Source organism: Manis javanica, chromosome 15 (assembly GCF_040802235.1).
Source record: "Manis javanica isolate MJ-LG chromosome 15, MJ_LKY, whole genome shotgun sequence".
In the NCBI taxonomy this organism is placed as follows: domain Eukaryota; kingdom Metazoa; phylum Chordata; class Mammalia; order Pholidota; family Manidae; genus Manis; species Manis javanica.
Window position 1 is genome coordinate 6,253,902 of NC_133170.1, and position 24,214 is coordinate 6,278,115.

At 37.2% G+C, this 24,214-nt stretch overlaps 2 protein-coding genes and 1 long non-coding RNA gene across 20 annotated transcripts in view; 1 reads left to right on the forward strand and 2 right to left on the reverse strand.

Moving 5' to 3' along the window:
- Positions 1-142, reverse strand: part of LOC118970872 (uncharacterized) — a 29,697-nt gene extending 29,555 nt beyond the window's left edge. Inside the window, exon 1 of the long non-coding RNA XR_005059042.2 lies at positions 7-142. This is a non-coding gene — a long non-coding RNA (uncharacterized lncRNA). The remainder of the gene's footprint in view (positions 1-6) is intronic.
- On the forward strand, positions 78-15,185 carry YARS2 (tyrosyl-tRNA synthetase 2). 4 transcript variants are annotated; one of them, XR_005059041.2, is made up of 6 exons: positions 81-905; positions 1,720-1,887; positions 2,376-2,531; positions 2,803-2,973; positions 4,047-4,328; positions 14,827-15,184. XR_005059041.2 is itself a non-coding variant. In XM_073223276.1 (5 exons), exons 1-5 carry the CDS (start codon positions 124-126, stop codon positions 14,849-14,851), a joined length of 1,302 nt encoding a protein of 433 aa, XP_073079377.1. In that variant the 5' UTR covers positions 78-123; the 3' UTR covers positions 14,852-15,185. The 4 variants fall into 4 exon arrangements, 2 of the variants coding, with proteins under 2 accessions (XP_073079377.1, XP_017517410.3); XR_012125727.1 differs by lacking the exon at positions 14,827-15,184 and adding an exon at positions 4,937-5,293; XM_073223276.1 differs by lacking the exon at positions 4,047-4,328 and having other exon boundaries at positions 78-905; positions 14,827-15,185.
- The window catches only part of DNM1L (dynamin 1 like), a 48,764-nt gene continuing 29,994 nt past the window's right edge, over positions 5,445-24,214 (reverse strand). For 3 of the 15 annotated variants that reach the window (XM_073223262.1, XM_073223265.1, XM_073223275.1), the window contains 15 exons: positions 23,599-23,761; positions 21,470-21,590; positions 19,983-20,114; positions 18,864-19,070; positions 15,587-15,707; positions 15,182-15,376; positions 14,924-15,013; positions 13,444-13,536; positions 11,268-11,324; positions 10,490-10,567; positions 10,137-10,169; positions 8,026-8,199; positions 7,753-7,862; positions 7,455-7,614; positions 5,445-7,210 (listed from right to left, as the gene is read on the reverse strand). In XM_073223262.1, coding sequence (XP_073079363.1) covers positions 7,154-7,210; positions 7,455-7,614; positions 7,753-7,862; positions 8,026-8,199; positions 10,137-10,169; positions 10,490-10,567; positions 11,268-11,324; positions 13,444-13,536; positions 14,924-15,013; positions 15,182-15,376; positions 15,587-15,707; positions 18,864-19,070; positions 19,983-20,114; positions 21,470-21,590; positions 23,599-23,761 — 1,791 coding nt within the window. In that variant the 3' untranslated portion in view covers positions 5,445-7,153. The remainder of the gene's footprint in view (positions 7,211-7,454; positions 7,615-7,752; positions 7,863-8,025; positions 8,200-10,136; positions 10,170-10,489; positions 10,568-11,267; positions 11,325-13,443; positions 13,537-14,923; positions 15,014-15,181; positions 15,377-15,586; positions 15,708-18,863; positions 19,071-19,982; positions 20,115-21,469; positions 21,591-23,598; positions 23,762-24,214) is intronic. The other 12 variants (XM_073223264.1, XM_073223267.1, XM_073223271.1 and 9 more) reach the window with 8 other exon arrangements.

A 24,214-nucleotide genomic window follows, 5' to 3' on the forward strand; every position in this document is an offset into this window, starting at 1 on the left:
CCCTACCTGGGCATGCGCAGTGAACCCCGCGGCCACTTCCGTGGGACTCAGGAGGCGGGCGCTCCGGGAGGGCGGGGCGGGGGAAGCTCTAAAATCCCAACGTTCCCTGCGCGCCACGCCAAGATGGCTGCGCCCGTGTTTCGCTGTTTTTCCCGGGCTCGGTGGTTTAGTGCCCCAGACCCATCGGGGATCTTGTCCCTGGGGCTGCGAGAGGCCCACTCAGGCGCTCAGGGGCTGCTGGCCGTGCAGAAGGCCCGGGGCCTGTTCAAGGAGTTCTTCCCCGAGAGGGGCACGAACATAGAGCTCCCAGAGCTCTTCGACCGTGGCATCGCGGGCAACTTTCCCCAGACCATCTACTGCGGCTTCGACCCCACGGCCGACTCGCTCCACGTGGGGCATCTGCTGGCGCTGCTGGGCCTGTTTCACTTCCAGCGAGCGGGCCACAACGTGATCGCGCTGGTGGGAGGTGCCACGGCGCGCCTGGGGGACCCGAGCGGCCGTACCAAAGAGCGCGAGGCGCTGGACGCAGAGCGCGTGCGGAGCAACGCGCAGGCCCTGCGCCAAGGGATCGAGGCCCTGGAAGCCCATCACCGACAGCTCTTCACCAACGGGCGGGCCTGGGGCAGCTTCACGGTGCTGGACAACTCGGGCTGGTACCAGGAGCAGCACCTGGTGGACTTCCTGGCTGCGGTGGGCGGCCACTTCCGCATGGGCACGCTGCTGAGCCGGCTGAGCGTCCAATCGCGGCTCAAGAGCCCCGAGGGCATGAGCTTGGCCGAGTTTCTGTACCAGGTGCTCCAGGCCTATGATTTCTACTACCTGTTCCGGCGTTATGGATGCCGGGTCCAGCTGGGTGGGTCTGATCAGCTGGGCAATATCGTGTCCGGATACGAGTTCATCCACAAGTAAGCGCCTCTAGACCCGAAAACTACTGGGACCAAATAGTTTATACACGAATGGCCTGTGATACGCTGTTAGTAATGTGCAGTTATGACCTGTTCAAGCCCTTAGTGTTCTTTATCCCGATTGAAGGTTTGTAAAGGTGTTAATATCACTAGATAGTAAGAACTGAAGGGCTGAATTGACGGCGTTAGGAATGGGACGTATTCTAGAGCTCTGCAGGAACTAGACGCATAGTCAGAATTCGAATTCTTTTGTGCATCCTCTGTAGGTAGGTCTTCTGATTGAGAAACTGCTTTTCATTGTTTATACTAAAACGCGACCAGGCGTCCGTGAGTTGCCTCCGCTTCAGCTCAGTAGCTTCCGTGAAGCTAGTGATAGTCTCAACACAATTTTCTTTAATTCCAAATATTTGGCAAATACTGTAGATTTCATTGGCATTTTCTTGAGGAAGATGAACTACAGGGCTAGCGCATGTGCTACTCATTAAAAAAACTTCTCAAACATCTTTAGGAGCTCTGCCTGACTTTCCACTCTGTCCAGTTTTCTCATTTCCTACCCAGCCTCTACCATTTTCTAGGCTGTAGTTACTGCAGCACCTCGTTCCTTGCCCAAAGTCACTGGTTAAATTGCAGTTCGTAACAAATGCCAAACAGAGTGAGCGCTGTGAAAGCACGCAAGAGGGACACGAATCCAGGTTTAGGAGATCAAGGACGTTTTCTGAGATCCAGAGACCAGACTGAAAAGTGAGGAGTGTTCAGCACGACCTGCGGCCACGTGTACTGGAAGCACATACTGAGGTTCTTCTTCGTTGCACAGGTTGACTGGAGAAGATGTGTTTGGAATTACTATTCCTCTAATTACAAGTACAACTGGAGCAAAACTGGGAAAGTCTGCTGGGAATGCTGTGTGGCTGAAGAGAGAGAGGACATCCCCATTCGAATTGTATCAGTTCTTTGTCAGGCAGCAAGACGATTCTGTGGAAAGGTGGGTTCTTAACGGTGTGCTGAGAAAGACTAAGTTTATAACTCACGATACAATGTTAGCCACCGAATACCCTGTATAGTTTGTAGATTCTAGTGAAGGCATAAATCATTATATCACAAGAACACTGTTAATTTTAACTGTACTGAAGTTAAACATTTAAGTTGGTTAAAGAAGCAAATCAGCGTGGTTGCCAGAAAACAGCCAAGTTTGCAAATTCTTGGAACATTAATTCCTATTCTAGCTTTATCACTTCTTTATCTTAAACTTGGCTAACCTTTACCTTTGCCTCTAAAAGTTCCTTTTCTTTAACATAAAATACCTTTTGAAGATCCTTTTTAAAAATCATTTTCTCATTGATTCATATTTTAAACTCTTGGAAGTTTTTGGCACATAACTAAGTAAGCAGGACATCCTTTGAAGGATAAAGGAACTGGAGATAAAAATCAGGTGGGCTATATAAACCTGACACGTTATTTTTTGTCCCCAAGGTACCTGAAGCTCTTCACTTTTCTGCCCCTTCCAGAGATTGACCACATAATGCAGCTGCATGTCAAAGAGCCAGAAAAGCGGGGGCCCCAGAAACGCCTTGCCGCGGAAGTGACCAAGCTTGTTCATGGACAAGAAGGGCTGCATTCTGCTAAAAGGTGGCCTTTTACAAGAGTTAACACTTGATAAGTTATCGAGTCAATAGGCTTGAGAAAATTCACTAGTTATCTTGTCATTTACCACTAGAATAGCATCTGTTTATTGGAAAGATTATCTTGAATTAAGTGTATAAATTATAGGATAAATGTCACTGTTGTAAGAAGCCCCAGTCTGGGACATAACGGGCACCCCTTAATTGGTTACTGGGTGTTAGAACATGTGTCTGGATCAGCATTCACATGACGTGGCTCTCAAAAATGTGTTTCTCAGGTGTACACAGGCCCTTTATCACAGCAGCATAGATGCACTGGAGGTCATGTCTGATCAAGAGTTAAAAGAGTTGTTTAAAGAAGCTTCGTTTTCTGAATTAGTTCTTGACCCTGGAACAAGCGTCCTAGATACGTGCCGCAAAGCAAACGCCATTCCGGATGGTCCCCGAGGGTAAGATTATTTAACTTTTACATTCACTGTTAATTCAACACTAAATCTTACCATTCATAGCATGTTTTCAGAGAGGATAATGCCTTAGTGATGTCTGATTCCTTGCAGAAGTTAAGTGAATCCAAGAGTAAAGTGAAAACTTAAAAGAGCTTGTTGAAAATACTCTAAATTGTCTATAGCATTACTATACTGTCTCTCATTGTTTTAATCAGGTGGCTTTTCCCCCAGCCTGGAAAAGGCTTGCGTTTAGGGGACCACTATGGTCAGTACACACAGTAGGATCGGTCAGTTCAGAGATGGTCATAATGTGAGATCACAGGAATAAATGCCTAAGTGAACAGATACACACCGCACTCATATTCAGTCTGTATCTGTCTTCTTTACGGAGTAGAAAGTTTGCCCAACCTATTTAAAATATTAAATTTCTAAAAATAAAATAAGCATATTATATAACTTCATAAGACTATTATAAACTACATACTATTCCTCTTGAGAATTACATTTTCCTGGTTCAGGAAGTAGGTAGATTTTCATCCTCATTTATGTGGTGGTATGAGGGAATAAAGTATTTCACTGAAAAGGAATTTGGCATATACTTGATGCTTATCCATTTATAAATGAAACTGCCATGTAGAAGGAGAAGCATTAGTTAGCCCCAAGACCTTGGGTGTCTCATCTGTAGGAATTCTAGCAGAAGTCACGTCATCATGAGATGATGCTCTTGATTATGAATGACACTGGTTATTCGATAGTTGCTATTTTCTCTCAATTGTTTTTTGTTATTTGCCTTTATCCTAAAGAGCCTGAGATTACTCTGTGTAGAGAAAACTTCCGGTATCTTTTTAACCAGTACTAACTGAGAGACACTCCAGCCTTTTCTCCACTAAACAAGAAACCTATTATTTGGCCCATAAATCTGCAGAATCTAGTACAGTGGACATGAAGATAACAATTCAGTGCTAACTGATTTCAATTGGAAAGCCTCTGAAATTTAAATAAAATAATGGTGTTATCTGTGTTAGGGAGAGGTCACAATGACTGGATTTTCAGTTACTCAGTATTTCCATTTTTAGGTATCGGATGATAACAGAAGGCGGAGTCAGTATAAATCACAGACAAGTAACAAATCCTGAGAGTGTTTTAGTTGTTGGACAACATATTCTTAAGAATGGACTCTCACTGCTTAAAATAGGAAAAAGGAATTTCTATATTATAAAATGGCTTCAACTATGATGAAAAATGCTGACTGTTCAAACTTACCATCATTCATTTGCAAGATATACTAAAGGTTGACCCCGAACTCATACCTTCACTCACACAAATCAAACAACAGTAGTGGGGAACGGATTCGCAATGTGAGTAATTTCATTATTTATATGGGTTGGTTAATAAATACGATTTTCTCTAATGATGGAATATTTTGTTTCCCAATCTGTAAGCATTAAGGACTATCATAGAAAACCATGATTTCCAGGGTTAATCTTTCTTATGAGTTGTACTTCGTGAAAAAACTAAATGCTATTTTTCTTATCCTATTCTTGCTGTCCTTGGAGACAAGGACAATGAAAAACAGGTGGTATAAGGAATTGTGGATACTTTTATATCAGGTATATCTCACAGTTCTCACTACGTAGTTGTTCTGATGCAAAAATCTAATTTTGGAAATGTAAATTTCTGATTTGTCCTTGTTTAGGAAGCTAATACAGTTTAAGAAGAAAAGTATTAGATGGAGCCCTAGTTGGCATTAACAGATTATAGTAGATAGTTCCCTTTGAAAGAAAAGAACAAAAATCAGTACTCTCTTTTACAGGAAGTTTCTAATTCGGTTTTCCTGTCCCTTGTATGTTTTAGTTTAATTAATTAAATACACTCACATCCTTGTCTTTTCAGTAGATAACTAAGGTTCGCAATATTTTACATCTGGAAACTTTTTCGTTTTGATTCAACTTTTGTCTCCAAGCAGACTGCAACTTGAAATAAATTTGTGAAGTAACCAAAAGAAAAAGTAGAGGCAAATATTATACCAATTATCCAATCAAATGAGACTATGAAAGACATTTACAGGTAAGGGACATTTTCAGGTCAAATTTAAAGGATTTAGAATCAGGACTTAGTTACGCTCTATATACATTAAGCAAGTTAATTCTCAAAAATGTTTCCACATCTGAAAAACCAAAATAGCACCCTGAAAATCAAGTGAAACAAACACAATGGTTCACAATGTGATTTTTTTCTAGAAAACCTTACAGGCAGCACAGCATGGCTTTAATATTCAAATCCTCACCTAATGTACAAAAATGGAGATAAAAAACACTTCATGAGAATTGAATAGGAAACATCACAGAACTTTCATACAGTATAAGCTGTCTAGTTATGTTCCAAAGGAGATTTATATGTTAAAAAGCTATAGTTTATCTAAACCTTTCTCTGGGAATAAAATTAGGAAGAATTCATTTATTGACAAACTTTAATGTTATTCATACCGCAGTTTTATTTACATAGCAAGAACATACAGGTGTCCACTACAAATGAGAGAGAGAGCTCCGCATCTCAGAACTGTGCTGTCTGAGGCCGACAGCGGGGTTTTCTTTCCTTACGTCTCTCGCCTCTTTCTTTGTACAAGGTGTGTAGTGCCCGCCGGTGCACTGCCACAGCAACAGCATGTTTTTTGGTTTGAAATCTGAAATGGTGGGGAAGATGGACTGTAATTTTTTTCTCCCTTAACAAATCAAAAGGCTAGAGTGGTAGTCATCAGGTCTACCTGCAGTAAGTAAAGCATGATATGGCTATAATTTCAAGCTGATGTTTAATGACAGCAGAGTGATTCTAAAGTGTGTTAAATGGTTGGGTAACATCTTCTGTCAAGATGGTACCGCATCATGTCAGACTGCATCTGACTGTGTGTTTGAGATCAGCTGCTGAGCCTACTGTTTCTGAGTAAATGGGTACCAGAAGCTAAAGTTAACAGACATATTTATAGTCTCTGCCAGCAGTAGTTCAGAAATGTGACTTTTAAATGACTATTTAAGAAACTTTAATATCTGCAATATGTAACTAACATGTTAGAAATGGAGTTAGGGATTTTGAGCCATTTCATAAATTTATAATGTAGTTCAAGAATCACCTGGGGAGTTTTCATAGAAGTGCATGTTCTAAACCTCAGCCCCTGAATGCAATTGGTAGTCTATAAGCCTTTAGGGCTGTATGTATGTGAATGTTTTTCCTTAAGTAATGAGGCTCCGCCAGTATTTTCATACCTCTGTCCTAATATATTTTGTTGGTGTGAAGCAAAACTAAGTACTACCAACCAGTCCTGAGAGAAAGAATATATACTTCAATGTCCAGCACAGCATCTGGTTTTAAGTCCCACCTCCAAGTCTTGGTATAAATGCCCAATTAAAATATGTATCCAAATTACTCTACTTGGAAACCAAGGAGAATTTATTAGGACCTCTAAAAACAAGAATTGGTCATTATAAAGTCTTACTAGATAATCAAATCTAGATGGTTGTTTCTAACGCAGGAAAACGTTAATTGATGTTTCCAGATTTAAATAAGAATCAAAGTTTTAATGCACAAGGACAATGTGGACCCAGAGTGGAAGGGCTGTGTAGCTACACATGTGCACACTGCATCCCTGTCAGTGTTACCGATGCTCTTACACATTCAGCCTTCTTAACACATCCACTGCAGAGGAGCTCAATAAAAGTTGAAGGACAGGTGAAATACAGTGACTTGTCAACCCACACCTTTCAAAGCCAGATCAGTTTATATAGTGCATGCATTACAGTCGTATAGACGTGGTCTTGGCGCGTTCTCCTTGAAGGACTATGGCAGCAGCTTTAGGGCTACTAACAGATTACACAGGTCATCTTATCCACAGGCAAACAGCTTGTACAACTAGAACATTAACAGTTCTTTTTAAGTTCAGATGGAACTGTCACAAGACAGACTTGATGTATTTTATATATATTGGGAAACTGTAGAAACAGCCATTTATTATTTGGATTAAATGTATGATTTGTTCTGTAATAGAGATATAATTTTCATTTTATAGCCAGTCTTCACATGAGCAGATTCATACCATAGCAACACACAGGAGTTCATAAATAGAATTCTACTCAAGTAGGCAGTAACCAGCAAGTTGAGTCGACAAGGTCTCAGTATTACACAGTTCTCTTCACCAAAGATGAGTCTCTCGGATTTCAGCAATAATTTGACTGGCTCCTTGTAATGCCTACATTGAAGATAAAAATTTTTCACACTTATTAAGTTATGATATTAAAAAATCTGAATTGTGAAGTAATGTCTCCACTTTACGTATGGTAATTTCTACTACCCAGTATCTTCTCTGGAATTTGAAAAGATTAGCCATCACATGAAAACTACATACACATCCCAGTATCAGAATGCATTTTAAACAATAGTGTATGTATCTACAACCCAAGTGTGAAAATTCAAAAAAACAAACATCACAATACCTTTAGCATATCGGCGGCTTCTTTCCTGCGCTGTGCCATGTCCTCGGACTCCGTGAGAAGGTCATCCAGCAGGGACGACTTGTACAGCTGCCCTACTAACTCACTCTGAAGAGTGTCCTTCACATGATTCACCAGAAAATGCATCACTGCCTTTGGCACACTGCAAAACACAGCATGCGACCAATAATCCATTTCATTTACAATAAAAACCTAACTTTTGAAAATACATATATTTTCAATACGAATTATGGAATCACTCAGCATTACTATACTCCTCCATTAATTACACAGTACTAACCTGTCTTGAATATTTTTTCTGACAATAAGAAAATACGATTTGATGAGTCGTTCAATAACTTCACAGTCTCGCTGCTCACGGGCAGACAGTTTTCGTGCAACAGGAACTGGCTAAGTGGCAGGAGGGGGAGAAATAAAATAATTACTTCTTTGCCATTCTGAAATGGCAACAAAGTTCAGTACGTTTTTGACATGATTAGCTCCTTTTGTCCTTTGATGTGTTTCCTAGTAATTGGTTCTCTCACAAATCCTCAACCCCGTTCTCATGGCTTACCACATCCAGCAGATTCACAGCATGGCCTTTTTGTGGACTGGCTGGCATAATTGGAATTGGTTTTGATTTTTCCTCAGCTAGTAACTCCTCAGCTTTTGACATTTTTAGCATTCCTCTCCAGGTGCCTGTTGTTGGTTCTTGAGCACCATCTCCAACCCCACCTCCTGACGCAGCCTGAAGAGAAAAGGTATTCCAAAACTTACACCAACCATATCAAAGCTGATATTAACTAAACAAAGTTGATTTTCTTTGACAGTAGTAAAGAACACACATTCAGTATCCATCTGGAGTTTAATCTCCCCAGACAATAAGATCAGAAAAAGATGGTGGGCAGCATGTATAATTAGAACCCTGAGCTATCTAAACAACAGTCTGTAGTAAACTGTTTGCAAGGCCTCAACCAGTATATTTTATTCTCTTTTTTATCATCTGCTAACTTTAAAAAAGTTTTCCTCTTCTCCAACCCCTCTCACACTAGACGTGGAAAGTATAAGCTGTCCTTAAAAATGAGACTGCTCGTTTAAAAAGCACAAGGAAAAACAGAACTGCCACTCAGCTTAAATCCTTCAAAGTGACCTTAAACACTGTTGAACCCAAAGTCCCATGAACTCATGTCTACACAAATTAAACTGACTTTGGAAACACACAAACTTATGCTCCCAACAGTCAACAAAATACCCAGGAAAGTAAAATCTCTTAACACAAACAGGAATACCCTAACAGTCTAAGGCTGATAACTGTAAGCTGCCTAGGTGTGCAATGTGACCTAAACACAAATTTCCTCAATGTCTATACTCTTGAGAGAGGATCTGCTGAAAAATTAGTGCTACCGATAATCACAAATGCTTTCTGCACCTTCTTTTCTAGCATATCTGTTAGCCTTGATTTCTGCAAGATAAACGGACTGTTCAGGGATAATGGGAAGAACAGTAATTCATCAAGAGTGAAGAGATGTTTTCAGGGGCTTTAAGACCTGAAAATCTGAAATGGAGAAAAGATGACATCCAAAGTTTATAGATAAAAATTTAAATGCTTACATAAATTTAACAGAAGAGTGTTACAGCAATTGTTTAAAAAATGTCAGTTTTTCAAAACAAAAACTCAGATACAGAGAACAGATCAATGGTTACCAGAGGGAGGGGATGGGTGGAGGTTGGGGAGGTGAAAAGGGGCAGAAGGGAAGTCACTGATCACTGTGTAGTATATACAGATGTCAAATTATAATGCTGTAAACCTAAAACTTGTATTTTTTTTAAGTCAGGTTTTGGTATAATGCTGAATCAAAACACTGGCCAAAATTTGTCTGTTAAGATGAGTCATATCTAAATTTAGGCAGGATTTTAACATTAATTTTTAAATGAATGATTACATTTTCAAATGCCTGTTAACTCTACAAAAATTATAAAAGAAATCTTAGGGAAAGTGAGCAAATTCAGGCTGATGCCATAAGTGAAATAAAACTTAAGCGATGACTTAGTTCTCTTAAGATCTGAGCACAGAGGCCTGAGAGAAGATAAGGCATTCATAAAGCTTTATTTGAAGTTCAGAACCTTAATTCTAGACAGTAAGTAAGGAAAGAAGCTAAATGGAAAAAAAAAACTTTAAATTATCTATAAATTATTCAGAACTACTCTGATTTCATTTCTCCCCAAAAACGGTTATCAAGAACTGACAGTCTCAAACTCTCACAGTCCAGGTTTTGAGTGCACTTAGCTGTTGAGGCACATGTTAAGCTACATAGTCAAGGTTAACAATGCAAAATGAATGGAAGGTAAGAAAAAGCATGAAGGGCTTATCCATTAGTACTGGACAGGTGTCAACCTTTAAAGAGGAAATATCCAAAATCAGTTTCCATCTCTGGAATCTTAATTCCCTACCAAAATGTTAAATTTAAAACTATTCTTGAAGGTAATAAAAAACACTGGAAAAACCTATTATTTAAAACAATGTAAAACTAGAATTAATGCCATCTTGAAGAGTTAGATGAAGGAAAAAACGTGACACAAACAACAAGGGACAGATGCTACAGTACAAACAGGTTAGTGGTTTTGAAGACAATGTTTCATTGAGACCAAAGGTACCAACATTCCCATTCTGAAGCAAGGACTCACAGTTTTATTTTCTCTTCTGTTGTCCTGAATTAACTGTTAAAAGATATGTTAAAACATGCAGTTTAACAAGCAAAATTTAAATATCAATGGCTTGAAATTCAAAGTGTAGGATAATTTCCTCTTTAAATTACTTCTTTTGTGTGTGCATCTTATATATCGCAAGCAAAAGCATGTCAACAATTTATGAAGATACATTGTTACATAGTTTAGAATTTCCGTTAGGCGCAAGCATCTGACTTCGGCACAATATCCCGTGTTCATATCCTGCTGTTCAGTGTACGGGAAGGTTTCCCGACGCTTACGCCGCGCCAGAGGGGGAGGCATGCAGGCTTAGAGGGAGAGTCAGGACAGACCTTGCCATCAGCCTCAGCAGAAGCAGCGGGGGAGGGCTCCTGGGAGGCAGGTGGGAAAGCACTTGGAACTTTGTAAGACTACGGGCAAAAAATGCAGGGAAGAAAAAAAATCAAGGATGCCAAAAACGCATAAAGAAACATTCTATAAATGTGAATTTTTACCCTCTATCAAAATAGGAAAATAACCTGAAAAACAAAAGTATCATGGGACAAAATGTTCGTTCTTCTTTATTTCCTGTACTATTATCACCTTTGTCAAAGACTTTCTTCAGATGAATGCCCACAAATAATCCAAATCCAAAATCTTCCTATTTTTGGAATTTGGTAAGTTCTTTTTTGATGAAGAATTCAAGGTAACAGATTTTATAAACACATTTTAATGTATCCAATTATTACAGATACTCCAGATTAACTAAAACCTGTTATGTTTATAATGTCCTTCCTCTTCAAAAAACCTTATTATAATAAAGTCATTAGTCATTTCAACTAATTTTACAAACATGGTAAAGTCACTGAATTTTTTTTAAAAAGTCTTTAAAAAAAAGAAGTCTTAATGCTTAACATCCACCTTTAAGCATTTATTCCACTGTATTCAAAAATATTATTTAAATTACTCAAAGCCCATTTTTTAAAATTTGCATGCCTTTTCTCAGTTAAGTAGTTTCAACGGAATATTAAAGGGAGGAGAAGAAAAATTACTCCTAGAACTGAGTAATATTCTGAGGCTTACCAGTCCATCTTTGCATTTGGAGAACATGTTTTAAAAACTTTTTTTTACCTTGTCTCGTGGTACAGCTGAGGGTAGTTCTCTTGCTAGCCTGTTTCTCCTTTGTTCCTATAAAACACAACCAAGTATATGTAACAACTGATTATCAGAGAATTGAGATGTAAGTCTACTAAAAATTGCTCAGTTTAATTGAAAAGTGTGAAATAACTTACAGAATATCCTCTCACTGTTGGGACTCATGCCATAACTATATTTTAAAACAAATCATTTAACCCAATGCTTCTCAATTTTTTTCTGCCTCAACACACCTGAGAGAGAGAATATGTCAGTAACAGTGGCTCCCTGTACCAGGGATTCCCACTGAGGCAATGGACCAAAATCCTCTCTGCCTTGCCCCCTAAGTTCAGGATCATTGAGGTAAACTGTCCCTACGTAGATGTGAACATAAACCTACAGCACATATGTCAAATGCAAAGTGCACAGACCACAGAAAACTTCAGCAAAGACTTTAGAAATCTTACCACATGTACATTTAAATTCAAATCAACAGGTACTGACTTCTATCAAGCACCATAATAGGTGTAAGACAAGAAAATACAGAAAGTTGTAGGTGTTATTAATGGTGCTCTCACAGGCATCAAATACATGCAAAAGCTTTTAGGTTAAATAAAGTCAAATTGCTCCTAAGCAGAAAGTATTTCATGAACACTCTTAAACTTGCAAAAAAGGTGTAATTTAACAAAGTTTCACAATTGTGTTTTATGGACAAGAAATTTGACCCACTTTCATTTTTTTCATGGGAGGTAATTCAGTGATAAAATATATGGATTTTACCATTTTCAGAATAAAAAGTTACCAGGTTAAAATGTACACTTTGAAGAGGGACACAAAGCAAAAGCCCAGAGCACCTGGAGACCAGAAATTCTCACCCTAGTGTGCTATCAACCAGTTAAACCTTTGCTGGCTCTGCAGCCCAACAGTTCTGGCTGATTTATTCCGTTAATTGGACAGGTTACCAACTCTGTAAGCATTAGTTTCCTAGTCTGTTAACATTTACCCTCACAGAGTTGTTGTAAAGATAAATAAGAATATCCACATAATGGTCTTTGCACAGAGTCATTAAAACCAGAGACACGATTTTGTAGGAAAAAAATGATCTGAAATTATATCATAAATGAACTTGTCAATATCACAAAAACTTCTAGATACACATTTTCCATGAAGTTGGTTTCACTGTTACAAGACCTAAACTCGTATCTTAAATCTCTACATGTTAAATTTCAACATAACTGTTAACTACTCTACCTTCCGAATGTCATAAAGTGCCTCACTGCGTGCATTTGGAATACCTTACGACAATACAAGTCACTTGAGCTAGTAGCTAAAAACCCGGTCCCTGTCCAGTTAAAGGGAAGGTGTGCATTTCCTCTAGGAGTGCCTAGCAAAACAAGCCCCCCATTAACAGCTGCCTTCATCTGTGGGCCTCAGGCTCCTCGTCTGTTTAACGGAGTTGAAGTCAATAAATTAGGGTCCCTTCCAGTTCCCAAATGCCATGTTTACAATTCTCTCTACACCCATATGCGTGAGGAAATTCAATACAAAAGGGAACTCTGGGGTCTTCCTGAATTAAGGAGTGGCAGGAAAATATAGTGTTCTTGAATAAAGTGGCAGAGGAAAAAATCGTTTCCAGATAAATTGCTCTATCCACCAGCATTGCCCCACTGAGATCTTACGCAACTTTCAACATTAACCTCAAATAGAAAGAAAAGATCCGAGAAATGCAGCCGCATCAGCAGTGGTGAAGAGCTTTTCCACATTTACTATAATTTAGGTAATTCTTAGAATGTTTCCTCACAGCTTTCAGAGTCAAGTGAAAACAATTTTGAACATTCACTTGGTTTTACACACTTAAACTTGAATAAACCACAAACAGTTACTGAAAAGGAGCCAGGCAGTCCTTCATCACTAAATCAGTGAATCTCAGATCCTCTCAGAGTCACAGTTAAACAGAAAATGAAAATAATGCTTCCAAGTGGTTCTGAGAGTCAAATCTAAGAAAACAATGTAATGCTGTCAACATAACTTCCTGGCATATAAAAGACAATAATATAACACAATAATACGCTTCATGTATGTTTCATATTTTTCCATACTCAATACATTTGATACAGCTATTAATTACAACAGATTTTCTCTCTCGAAAAATGTAATTCCTCTTTGTATTTACCTCTATGTTATTGTTCATTAGCCCACAAGCATCAGCAAAGTCCGGATGTTTTGTATTAATGTAAGCCAATTCAATTGCCACTAAGTTATGGACCTAAAGAAAACATAAACATTAGGCGCTATACAAAATATGTCTACCTGATTTTACTTTAGGACACATAAAACTTACCAAACAGATAATTCTAAAAAGTACAGGAAACTAATGCCTAAATAAATACTTGATAATTATATTCTAAGTGATAAATGTTATGCCAAATAATAATTGGCTCTTTTGAATTATTTTTTAGCATCTAAGATTGCATTTCTAAGGCAGGAGAAAAGGTAGAAGTATTTTGTTAGGGAAAACAACAGTTACTACCCGATACAAATCTAAGTTCCCGAGCCTTATGCAACTTTGCTATTAAAACCTCAGACAATCCACTATTCATGGACAGTTTTAGTTCAGTTTCAACAGTAAGAAAACATTTCATAATCAGATACAAGTTAAAGATGTTAACTTTATTTGGGTAAAGGATACATTTAAAGACCTAAGGTAATGATAGATTAGCCTTAATTATGAAGCACCCAGTTTAAATACTGCATATAGTTCAAAATCCTACTGGGACAGTAATCAAAAGGAAAGTTGAAATTAGTTTCTCCAGTGTTGCAGAGATTAAACCAACTCCTTTATTTGCACTGTCCTGACAAATCTCAGGTACCAGAACAGCATTGGCAGGTCAAGAACCAGGAGAAAAGGATTCAGTCAAATGAAATTCCAAAGGTTCTGCGATATCAGTGGGTAGAGTCTGGGATCAGATTAACTATGTTCTTACTCATATGACTGCTAGGGAAACAACCAGGCGTGTCCCAAGAATGGTTTTACACTCATAGTAAAAATACACTGGGGCTCACCATCCTAAGCCAAGAACCCAACTGCATTTTTAGTAACCAGAAAGGAAAAATCAAACAAAACAAAATACCTAGCCAATGATGAGGCCTTGAGGCCTAAGGGCAATTTCAAATGCTTATCCCATATTTCTGCCAATTCAACACTTTAATTTGTAAGGATAGAAGCAACCACAAAATAGCAGCATCCAGCCATAATGTCACACTATCAGGTCATTAAACAAGTGGCCGGATTACCCTGCACACATTAAGAGTTAAGAGCTTGCTATGAAGGCTCAGGTTGCTGGGGCCTGAAGAAGAAACTAATTTTCCATTGGATCAGTGATGCTACATATAGAGCAAAGTAAGCTACTCACAGTCCTCAACAGGGACTCCATTCTCATTAAAACCTGTGCCTATAGGCTAACAATGATTAAAATACAAAGAAAAATGCACTTGATGCCAGATTAGTTTCTTTTGAAATAAGACTGAAACGCCCTTCTTTTTCTTTCCAATATAGTGGGAAGCAATGTACTAAATTCTGAAGTAAATAATGCTGTACAAAAAAGTTTGTATGAAGACTGACTAAAGTGATGATCTGTGAGATAAGAGCTCACCATTTCATTTGTAACAGGCAACCGTTTACGGAGAAGACAAGTCACTACTTCAACTATGGCATCATGAAGTTTAGGAAATCGCAACAGCTCCTACATGTGATGGAGAAAAAAAACACAGCAGCCTATTTTGTATAAAGGAAAATTAACTGGCACCGAACTCCCGGTTTAGATTTAGAAGCTACACTTCAAATCACTTTAGTTCTGGGACCAGCAGATGTTATGTACGTCTTCCCACCCCACGAAGCGAGCATGCCGTGCCTCACTACTCAGTCCGAAGGCCTCCGGTCTCGCAGTCACCTGTGTACTGTAATTGCTGCAGTGCTGAATGATCCTTTGCATCTCTTCATGAACCAGTTCCACACAACGGAGGCTGGGCTCTTCCAGACGTTTGATTTGCCGCTTAACCAGTAACTCGAATGAGACTTCAGGCACAAACAAAGCAGGACGAGGACCCTAAAAATTAAATTTCTGAACTGTTACTATAACTACATAAAACTTTAGTTTTTCCTAAAGGTTAAAATAAATCACATTTGGTATTTTTCATGAAAAGTGCTTCCAAAGTATGAGCACAGAAACACAATTCATAAAAAAAGATAGTTAATGGGCTAAAAAAATAAAGCTTTAACCTCATTTGAAAGATTTCCAGAAGTTGAGCATACTCACAGTAGCATTTCTAATGGCAGTCAAAATGTCAATAGTGTTAAGGCCACCCAGCGGGTCAACAGATTCTAAGGTTCGCCCAAAAGTCTCATGGAAAATGTAACATATTCTAGCACCACCGCATCTGAAAGGCAAGGAAGGATATAGTTTCTACTATTATTGAAAGAGAAGATGCCACAAACAGAAGGTTCTCCAAAAGCTCTAAGCTTGTCTCATTTTCTGAGAAATTCTCAGATAAACAATTAACATTTGGAACATTCCCATTTCCATGTGTTCTCAACTCCATTATGAACCAGCTTCTCTAATTTTTTTGAATGGGGAAAGGGGTCATGCCATGACAGGCATTCACACATGTGTGCGTGTGTGTGACACAGAGTAATTGCTGTCAGAAAACATCAGTTAACTAAGAAACATCTTTTCTCTGACCTAAGTTTCATTCAACTAGACCATAAGCTCCTTAATGATAAAAGCAGTACCTTACTTACATCTGCTTATTCACAGTCTAGAGAAGAGGCAGGGCCAGACAGCAAGTATTTTAAGCTTTTCAGGCCATGAAGTCTCTGTCACAACTACTCTGGCTCCAGGGCTGAGCACAGCCACAGACAAGATGTGACCAGCATTAGCTGTGTTCCAATAAAACTTAAGTGCACTAAAACTGGAATTTTATATAATTTTCACATCACAAAATATTATTTCATTTTTTTACAACCATTTACATATGCAAGAATCATCCTTAGCCAAGGGCCATAGTTTGCCTACTCCTGGCCTTAAAGGAATTGAATCTCTTGGCCTAAGTGCTGGGCAATCATGTTTCCTATCTTAATGACTAGAAACCCTGGTATTATCTTTTATTTTTTGATTCAAGTCCCGTTTGATTCTACAAATACCCTTATGTCTCCCCAACTCATCCTTTCCTGTTTCCACCACTATCATTTATGACTTTTTACAGTGTCTGAGAAGGCAGTAGCCTAGCATCATGCTAAGTGAAATAAACCAGACACAGAAGGGCAAATATTGTATGATGCCCTTTATATGAAATCATCGAGAATAGGCAAATCCATGGAGACGGAAAGTAAATTAGAAGTTACTGGGGCTGGGAAAGGGGGGAACAAGGAGATATGGCTTATTTAATGCATACAGAGTTTATGTTGGGGTAATGAAAAATTTTGGAAATAGATACTATTTGATGGTTGTACAGTAACATGAATACAATTAATGCCAATGAATTATACACTTAAAAATAGTTAAAATTACCAGTAATTGATCTCTGCCTCCAACCTTTCCCTTCTCCAAATGCTTTTCCATTAATGACCAGAATTATCCCCCTTAAAATGGGTCACTCCTCTAACCAAAACTCTTTTATTTATTATAGTAGGAAGTTCTCCAGATTCTGAAGATATTTAGGTTTTCACAGTCTTGTTCTTAGACAGCTTTCCTCCCTTACCCTGTTAGGCCCCATCACCATACATGCCATTCTCCAGATACACACTGTATGTGTTATATGCACTTTTCTGGACATTATATTTAATAAATAGTATTTAAGTAAAAACACTTGATTTACTCCTTTTTGCCACCTTATAAAGCCTCATATCTTGACCTGCCTTATTCCTAAACTCTTTAAACGTTCACCTTAGTAATCTTTATTGCCCTCAATATGCCACATACATAACCATTCAATAATTAGTTCTTTAAATACTTTCTTTATGGAGTTAACTCACATAAAAGGTCACCTGGGTCACAAAGGTACACAGAACTACATGCATGTACACACAACACACGAGTACATGTATAATTGGTGAAATCTGAGGATTTCTCATGGTTACTATACTATAGTTAAGGAAGATGTCAGCATTGAGGTAGGTCGGGTAAAGGGCAAACAGGACCTCCCTGTACATTTATTTGCAACTTCCTGGAAGTCTATAATTATTTCAAAATTACAAGATTTTTTTTTAAGTGAGAATTTAGAGAAATGGACATTCTTATATATTGCTGGTAATAAAACAATATAGTCTACAATAGTACGGCAATAATAAGAGCCTTTGAAAAGGTTATATCCTTTGATCTAGTAATTCCACTTCTAGTTTACCCTTTTACTTGAATACATGTCCCAAAAATAGTTCATCACACCATTGTTTGTATTTTGTGTATAACTGAAAACAAATTATCAATAGTACATGAGAGGTTCAACAAATGAGAGTGTATCTAAAAAGTAAAATACTATGTAACTCTTAAAATTGATTAATACACATAGTTAATAATAGTTTTTTGTGACATGTCGATTTCAAAAAATGATTCCAAAATAGCATGTATAGCATCTGATTTTTAGAGATGTGTAATACAGTCATTTATATGTTTTATAGATGCATGGGAAAATGTCCAGGTTAATGCTAAAATTGGCAAGGGATTATTTCTGGATGATGGAATTAAAGAGCAATTTGGTCCTCCTGGGCCAGCCACTTATGGGGGTTCCTCAAATACAATCCAGTAATTCTACCTCTGGGTGTATACCCAAGGAAAACAAAAACACAAATTCAAAAAGATACATGCATCCCTATTTTTATTGCAGCATTATTTACAATAGCCAAGATACGGCAGCAATCTAAATGTCCATCAATAGATGAATAAATAAGATGTGGTACATACATACAATGGAGTATTACTCAGCCATAAGAAAGAGTGAAATCTTGCTATTTGTGACAACATGAATGGATCTAGAGGGTGTTACACTAAGTGAAATTAAGTCAGACACAAATACCATACGATTTCACTTATAGTGGAATCTAAAAAACAAACAAAAAGCTCAGAAACAGACTCATAAATACAGATAACAAACTGGTGGTTGTCAGAGGGAAGGGTAAGAGGAGACTGGCAAAATGGGTAAAGGGGATAAAGAGTACAAACTTCCAATTATAAATTCCAATAATAAATCAGCCAGTAAGGAGGATGAAAGGAACAGCACGGAAATACAGTCAATAACACTATGATAGCTTGGTACGGTGACAGGCTTCACTCATCATGGTGAGGATTTTATAATGTATATAAATGTCAAATCACTATGTTGTATACCTGAAACTAATAAAAAAAGTATTTTTGTCCTTGTTTTATTCTTCTTACTTTTTTTTTTCATAAATTAGTGTATTAGACAATTAAAAAGTTAAATTATGAAATGTTTAAATGTTTATCAATTTAAGTCCTGTTTAAAAAAAACAAACTGAAATTTTTGCTGTACTTTAATCTACCCATTCAGTTTACCAGACCCATAGAAAAATTTCTTACTTACAGCTCTGAGGTTTCAATGTATTTTGCAGTTCCTTCAATAGTGTTACAATATTCTGTGGCAAACTTGGTAATAAGCTGGAGTAAAGTAGCACTTTTATCATCCACAGGCTCACCATAGCTGTTTAGCAGAGACTGATACTGAGCAGCTAGAACATTTATTCTTGTTTTCAACTCTGGTAAGCAGTCTCTAATGTGATGCATCAGTAACCTAACAGAAGTCAGAAAGGAAGGACTTTAAAGTAAATCTGTGTATTTTGAAGACCCAAACAGATCAAATATTTAAAACTTAAAGAATGGGGAAACCTGTCAAATAATGTCTTGGCAGGAAATACCGCAATCTTAGAGTACAGGTAAATTCTTAGACTGAAATAAATTACATGAAGAAAACTGTCTTGGTCAATGCTTTTTAAATTTGCCTTCAACCTACCAAACTATAGCAACTGCGAGAGAACCAAATGTAAGTTGAAAAAATTATTTTTATATTTATTGCAGTTACCTCAAAGAAAGTAAACTACTCAATCCAATTCTACCTACATCATTTTGGTTTTCTGTCTTTTACAATGGGTACTCATAAAAGTGAAAATCAATCTATGAGATCCGAGTCCACCAACCTTTAATATATTTAGAAAATATGGTAGAAATAAGAAAAAAGAGCTTTCACTTCAGTCATTTATAAATTATCTAGAATAATCTTCCAGTCCCTCCACCATCAGTAGGTATTCAGAATTCAAGGTACAGAGCTTAAATTATTTTTATGGATAGGAACAGAAGACATCCTAAATTAAGAACAGATTGTGTGAAAATCATAAATGCAGTTCCTGAAATCCAAAGTGTAAATGAAATGATCTGCTATCTAGTTCTACCAACAAAAGTAAACAGTCAAGAATTTCATAATTAAGACATTGTCACCTTGAGTATTCCTGGACTACATGATAATTTAATTCCAACTACCCCAATAAAAACACACATCTACATTACAAGAACCTCTGTATAAGAAACAAAAAAATGCAAGTGTACACACAAGAACATTATGAAAATGTAAAGAATGGAAAATGAAAGGTCTCAGATGCCTATTGACAAACCAAAAACATCTCATTTCCAAAGAGGTAAAAGACGTCACCTGTTTAGAGTCCTAGCAAGATACTTTGTTCCATTTCTATTAGCCAGAGATGGGTATTTCTTTTGAAGGAAAGCATATTCATCCCGGATTGAATCAGTCACACTCTTCTTATTGTTAATATCTAGCTGGCTCCTAAGGTTAAAAAATAACAGAACTGTTCAACTCAAGTCAACTATGGTCCTGTACGGACCTCGAATGTACTGACAGCCTGTAACTGATGATGACGGTGGCAGCACCAGCCATTGTCTGTAATGCCTGACATGGATTATTTTATTTAACTCTCACAATCACAATAAGTCTATGTGATAAGTATCACCCCGTTTTATAGCAAAGGAACTTGAGGCTCAGGTGCAAGGTGCATTAATAGCTTACCCAACGTCCACATTAAGTAGTTCAGTGGAGATTCAAACTATGTAACTTAAAAGAGTAAGTAATGCCTGAATAGTTTAGGCCTCACTATTGTCACTAAGGACAGTCAAAAGCAGTACTCTGAAGTCACGAGGACAGACATATGAAAAAATGTGTCTTAATCAGCTGTGCATTTTAACCATGGACAGGCAACTAATTTCTACCAAAAAGAATTATGTTAACTTGAAGAGCAGTCATCTATAAATACAACAGACAGTTTTGTATCAGCTGCTTGTCTAAAGAGGGAATGGGAATTTTTAAAGGTTGGAATATGGGTGAGGTAGAACATATGAACAGCAGCTGACAACTGTAATGGACTTCAGATACCACTTAGTAAAAACATGTCCATCTTAAAAGGTCTGAGACTCAAAGATGTCCAGTGTCATTTAAACGCACATTATATGTGGTTTGTAGACAAACTAGGCCTACAACCCAAATCTCATAATTTCAGCGCTTCCTACTCTATAAAGGCTTTAGGCTTAGATCTTCATTTGAATACATCTCTGCTTTCAACAGCCATGTGACTTGGTAAATGTATAGCTTGAGTTTTCTAATTACAAAGACAGACATCACCTATCTCACAGGGCTGTTGTAAGGGTCAAGAGATACCATTCTCAAATTGCTCACAGTACAGTGTCGAAAATGTAATTAGACACTCAAAAGTGGTTAATGCCCTTTCCACAATTTTAATACCAGCTCTATAATTAGGGTACTTTTAATAGCATTTCTCCAAGTCACATCCTAGCAATTTAAAATAGAGTCACTAATGCTAGGGGTTAAACCAATCTACCAAAATCCTACCACCTTAACAAACTCTTGACTGGGTACAAATTAAATCGTACTTAATTTTCTTCCATTTTGTGGCACTGCTTACTTTAGAAATGTTCTCCACTAAAAGTACCTACAGGAGGCTTTAGTGAATCTCTTCCCCTTTTAGAGCAATGAATTCTTTAGCAATACCAAGATTATAGTAAAAGGGGAACAAAAATGAAAACTATTACATTTCAGGCTGATTTTAAAATTCAAATTTGCTTTGAAATGAAAATGTTGCAATTCTTATCCCATTCTTGTTTGCTAACCTGTTAACTATTCCAATTATTCCAAGTTTAACTGGTATGACTCTTCCCATCAAGACATCCATGGCATCAGTACCCGCATCCATGAGATCAAGTTTAGTGATTACAGCTAGGGTTCTGCGACCTGGTAAATGCAGGAAAAGAAAAGAAAATGACACATTAAATCAAGCTCTTAAGTATTAATTAAAGAAAACGTTCACCTATATAATGCCACCTAATGTTACCTGTCATTTTATATTGCTTCTCTAACCTTTGCTTACAAGTACTTTTTAAAAACTAATTTTAATCATTACATACAGCCTTTAAATTTTTCACATGAAATTTTTTATTAACTAAGGGCTAACATTTTAAGCATTTTTAAAACTTGTTTAAAATTTACTCAACTCATTCCTAACGTACAAATCTCTGAGATTTGACAAATGCAGTTATGTCCCTACCACCTCAAGACAAAACAGTTCCATCAGCCCCCAAAATTGTCTTGTACTACCCAGTCTAACTCATTTTCCATTCCTGGCATTGCCTTCCCAGAATATTATACAAATGGAATCATACATAAAACCTTTTAATCTGGCTTCCTCCCCTTGGCATAACCCTTGGCATATACCCACAGCTCATTCCTTTTCACTGCTGGGTGAAATATATATAGTATCTATGTGGTGTTAGCGCTATGGAAAAAATTAAGCAGAAAAGCAGATGATCCATGGTAAGGATAAGCTATAGTTTGGTTAGTTATTTCCCATTTGAGAAACATGTGGGTCGTTTCCAGTTACAAGATTACAAATAAAGGTACCACAGATATCTGCATACAGGTTTTTATATGAACACAGGTTTTCATTTAACATGGGTAATGGACCTGCTGACTTAACTTTTTAAGAAACTGACAAACTGTTTTTCAAAGTAGTTACTCATTTCACACCAGCAATGTTGTGAGGGTTCCAGGTGCCCTGCGTGTGTCCAGTTTTACACACATTTTCCCTGCGTGTGTCCAGTTTTACACACATTTTTCAATTATAAGCATTTTTCTGTATTACTCTAAATCTACGAAATCATGCTTCCTAATGGTTTCACATTCTACTGTTATCTTAATTTACTTTACCATTCCTACTGTGGGCCACATATTATTGGTTGTTGTTTTTTGATATGATAATATATTACGAGATTAAGATTACTAGATAAAAAGTATATTTCATTGGTCAAGGGTCCATTTAAATAGAATTAATGCATATAAAATGCTTAACAGTTTACTTGAAATACTAAATTTTAAATGAGCATTTGGTATTCTATCTTTTCATCTAACTAAAACATAATTATTCATGTAGTAAAAGTTTCTTAGGAACTTGAAATAATTTTTTTTAAACATTTTTAATTATTAGAATTACAGGAACTTTTATTAGCAGTCTTAGCACTAACATTTCAACAAAATTTTATTTGAAATTCTTTAAAGCAGGAAATAATGACACAACCCACAGACCTCCAAATAATCAGGTTAAGAAAAACAGCTCCTGTGTGGAGCAAAGCATATATTTGTTATCAGTAATAACTACTCTCTTACAAGCTGACATTTTATATAAACTAAGAGAAGCACACTAGAGCATCAGTCAAGTTATGATACATTGACCCAGTGTGAACTAATCCTTAGGTTTATGAACATGCCATCAAATGATCTGACCTTCATTTCTAAGAATCCCCTCTGCCCTGAGCATGTCTAAATGTTTTTTTCCTACCTATTCTAAATGTAGATATAACTACTTACTATACCATAATAAACTACAATAATTATCTACTATGAGAGTTAATTATTCTTAGAAGTCAGCCATTCAAAAACCTAAACTGAATAAGAAACTTTTTGCAAAGCCATCTTACGATTTTTAAAATCATTAGGTAACCATTACAAATATGGACATTATTTTCATAATATATTTTTGCCTCACCTGTACAGCAATTTATCCACTGAAACTTCATTTTTCATCAGAATTTCTATTTGAAACTATGAGTAAAATAGGAACATATTATTTTTTAAATCTGTATGGACAGCTAGAAGTATTCCTTTTTAAAATTAAAAACTCCTTTCCTGAGGGTAAATTTACCATTGTTAACAGAGCATCTCATTAAATGTTCACATCTGTCCTTACCATCTGGGTCTACCTCTCTCGAAATTTTCAGTGCCTCTGATGTTGCCATATCTGTGTTAGCAGCGGTGACCGCGAGGATGATGGAATTTGGGTTACTGATGAACCGAAGAATGAGCTCTCTGATTTGAAGCTCAATATCCTTAGGTTGATCACCTACAGGCACCTGAACCAGAGATAAGCAAGGAACCAGTAATAAAAATAAATTCGTTTCTTCCCCCATTTAATCTACCTAAAAATACCTAAAATACAGGTATTATTCCATTAACAGATAGTTAAAATGAAGAGATTATATACTACAGTGGTATACATGAACTCGGAATAAATGAATATGGAAGTCTCAAAATGTAACTCTTGCCAAGTATTCACTTGCATTCACACACATTCACTCATTCATTCATAGAAAGTATTTACTGGTAGGCCACTGTATTTCAGGTTCTACATGTCAGATTATGTCACAGTAGTCAATTAAAAAAAAAAAGACCAAAATTCCTGCCTTCATAAAGGTTATATTTTAGGTAGGAGAAGCACATAATAAACAAACATCTATAGTATCTATGTGGTGTTAGGGCGATGGAAAAAATAAAGCAGGAAAGGAGGCTAGGGAATGATTAGAGGT

What these genes read in the sequence shown, in the direction of transcription:
- YARS2 (XM_017661921.3), top strand. Translation starts at nt 124, where the DNA reads ATGGCTGCGCCCGTGTTTCGCTGTTTTTCCCGGGCTCGGTGGTTTAGT. An exon ending in GGGCTGCATTCTGCTAAAAG is followed by an intron (nt 2,532 to 2,802) that starts GTGGCCTTTTAC and finishes TGTGTTTCTCAG; the next exon opens with GTGTACACAGGCCCTTTATC. An exon ending in ATTCCGGATGGTCCCCGAGG is followed by an intron (nt 2,974 to 4,046) that starts GTAAGATTATTT and finishes TTCCATTTTTAG; the next exon opens with GTATCGGATGATAACAGAAG.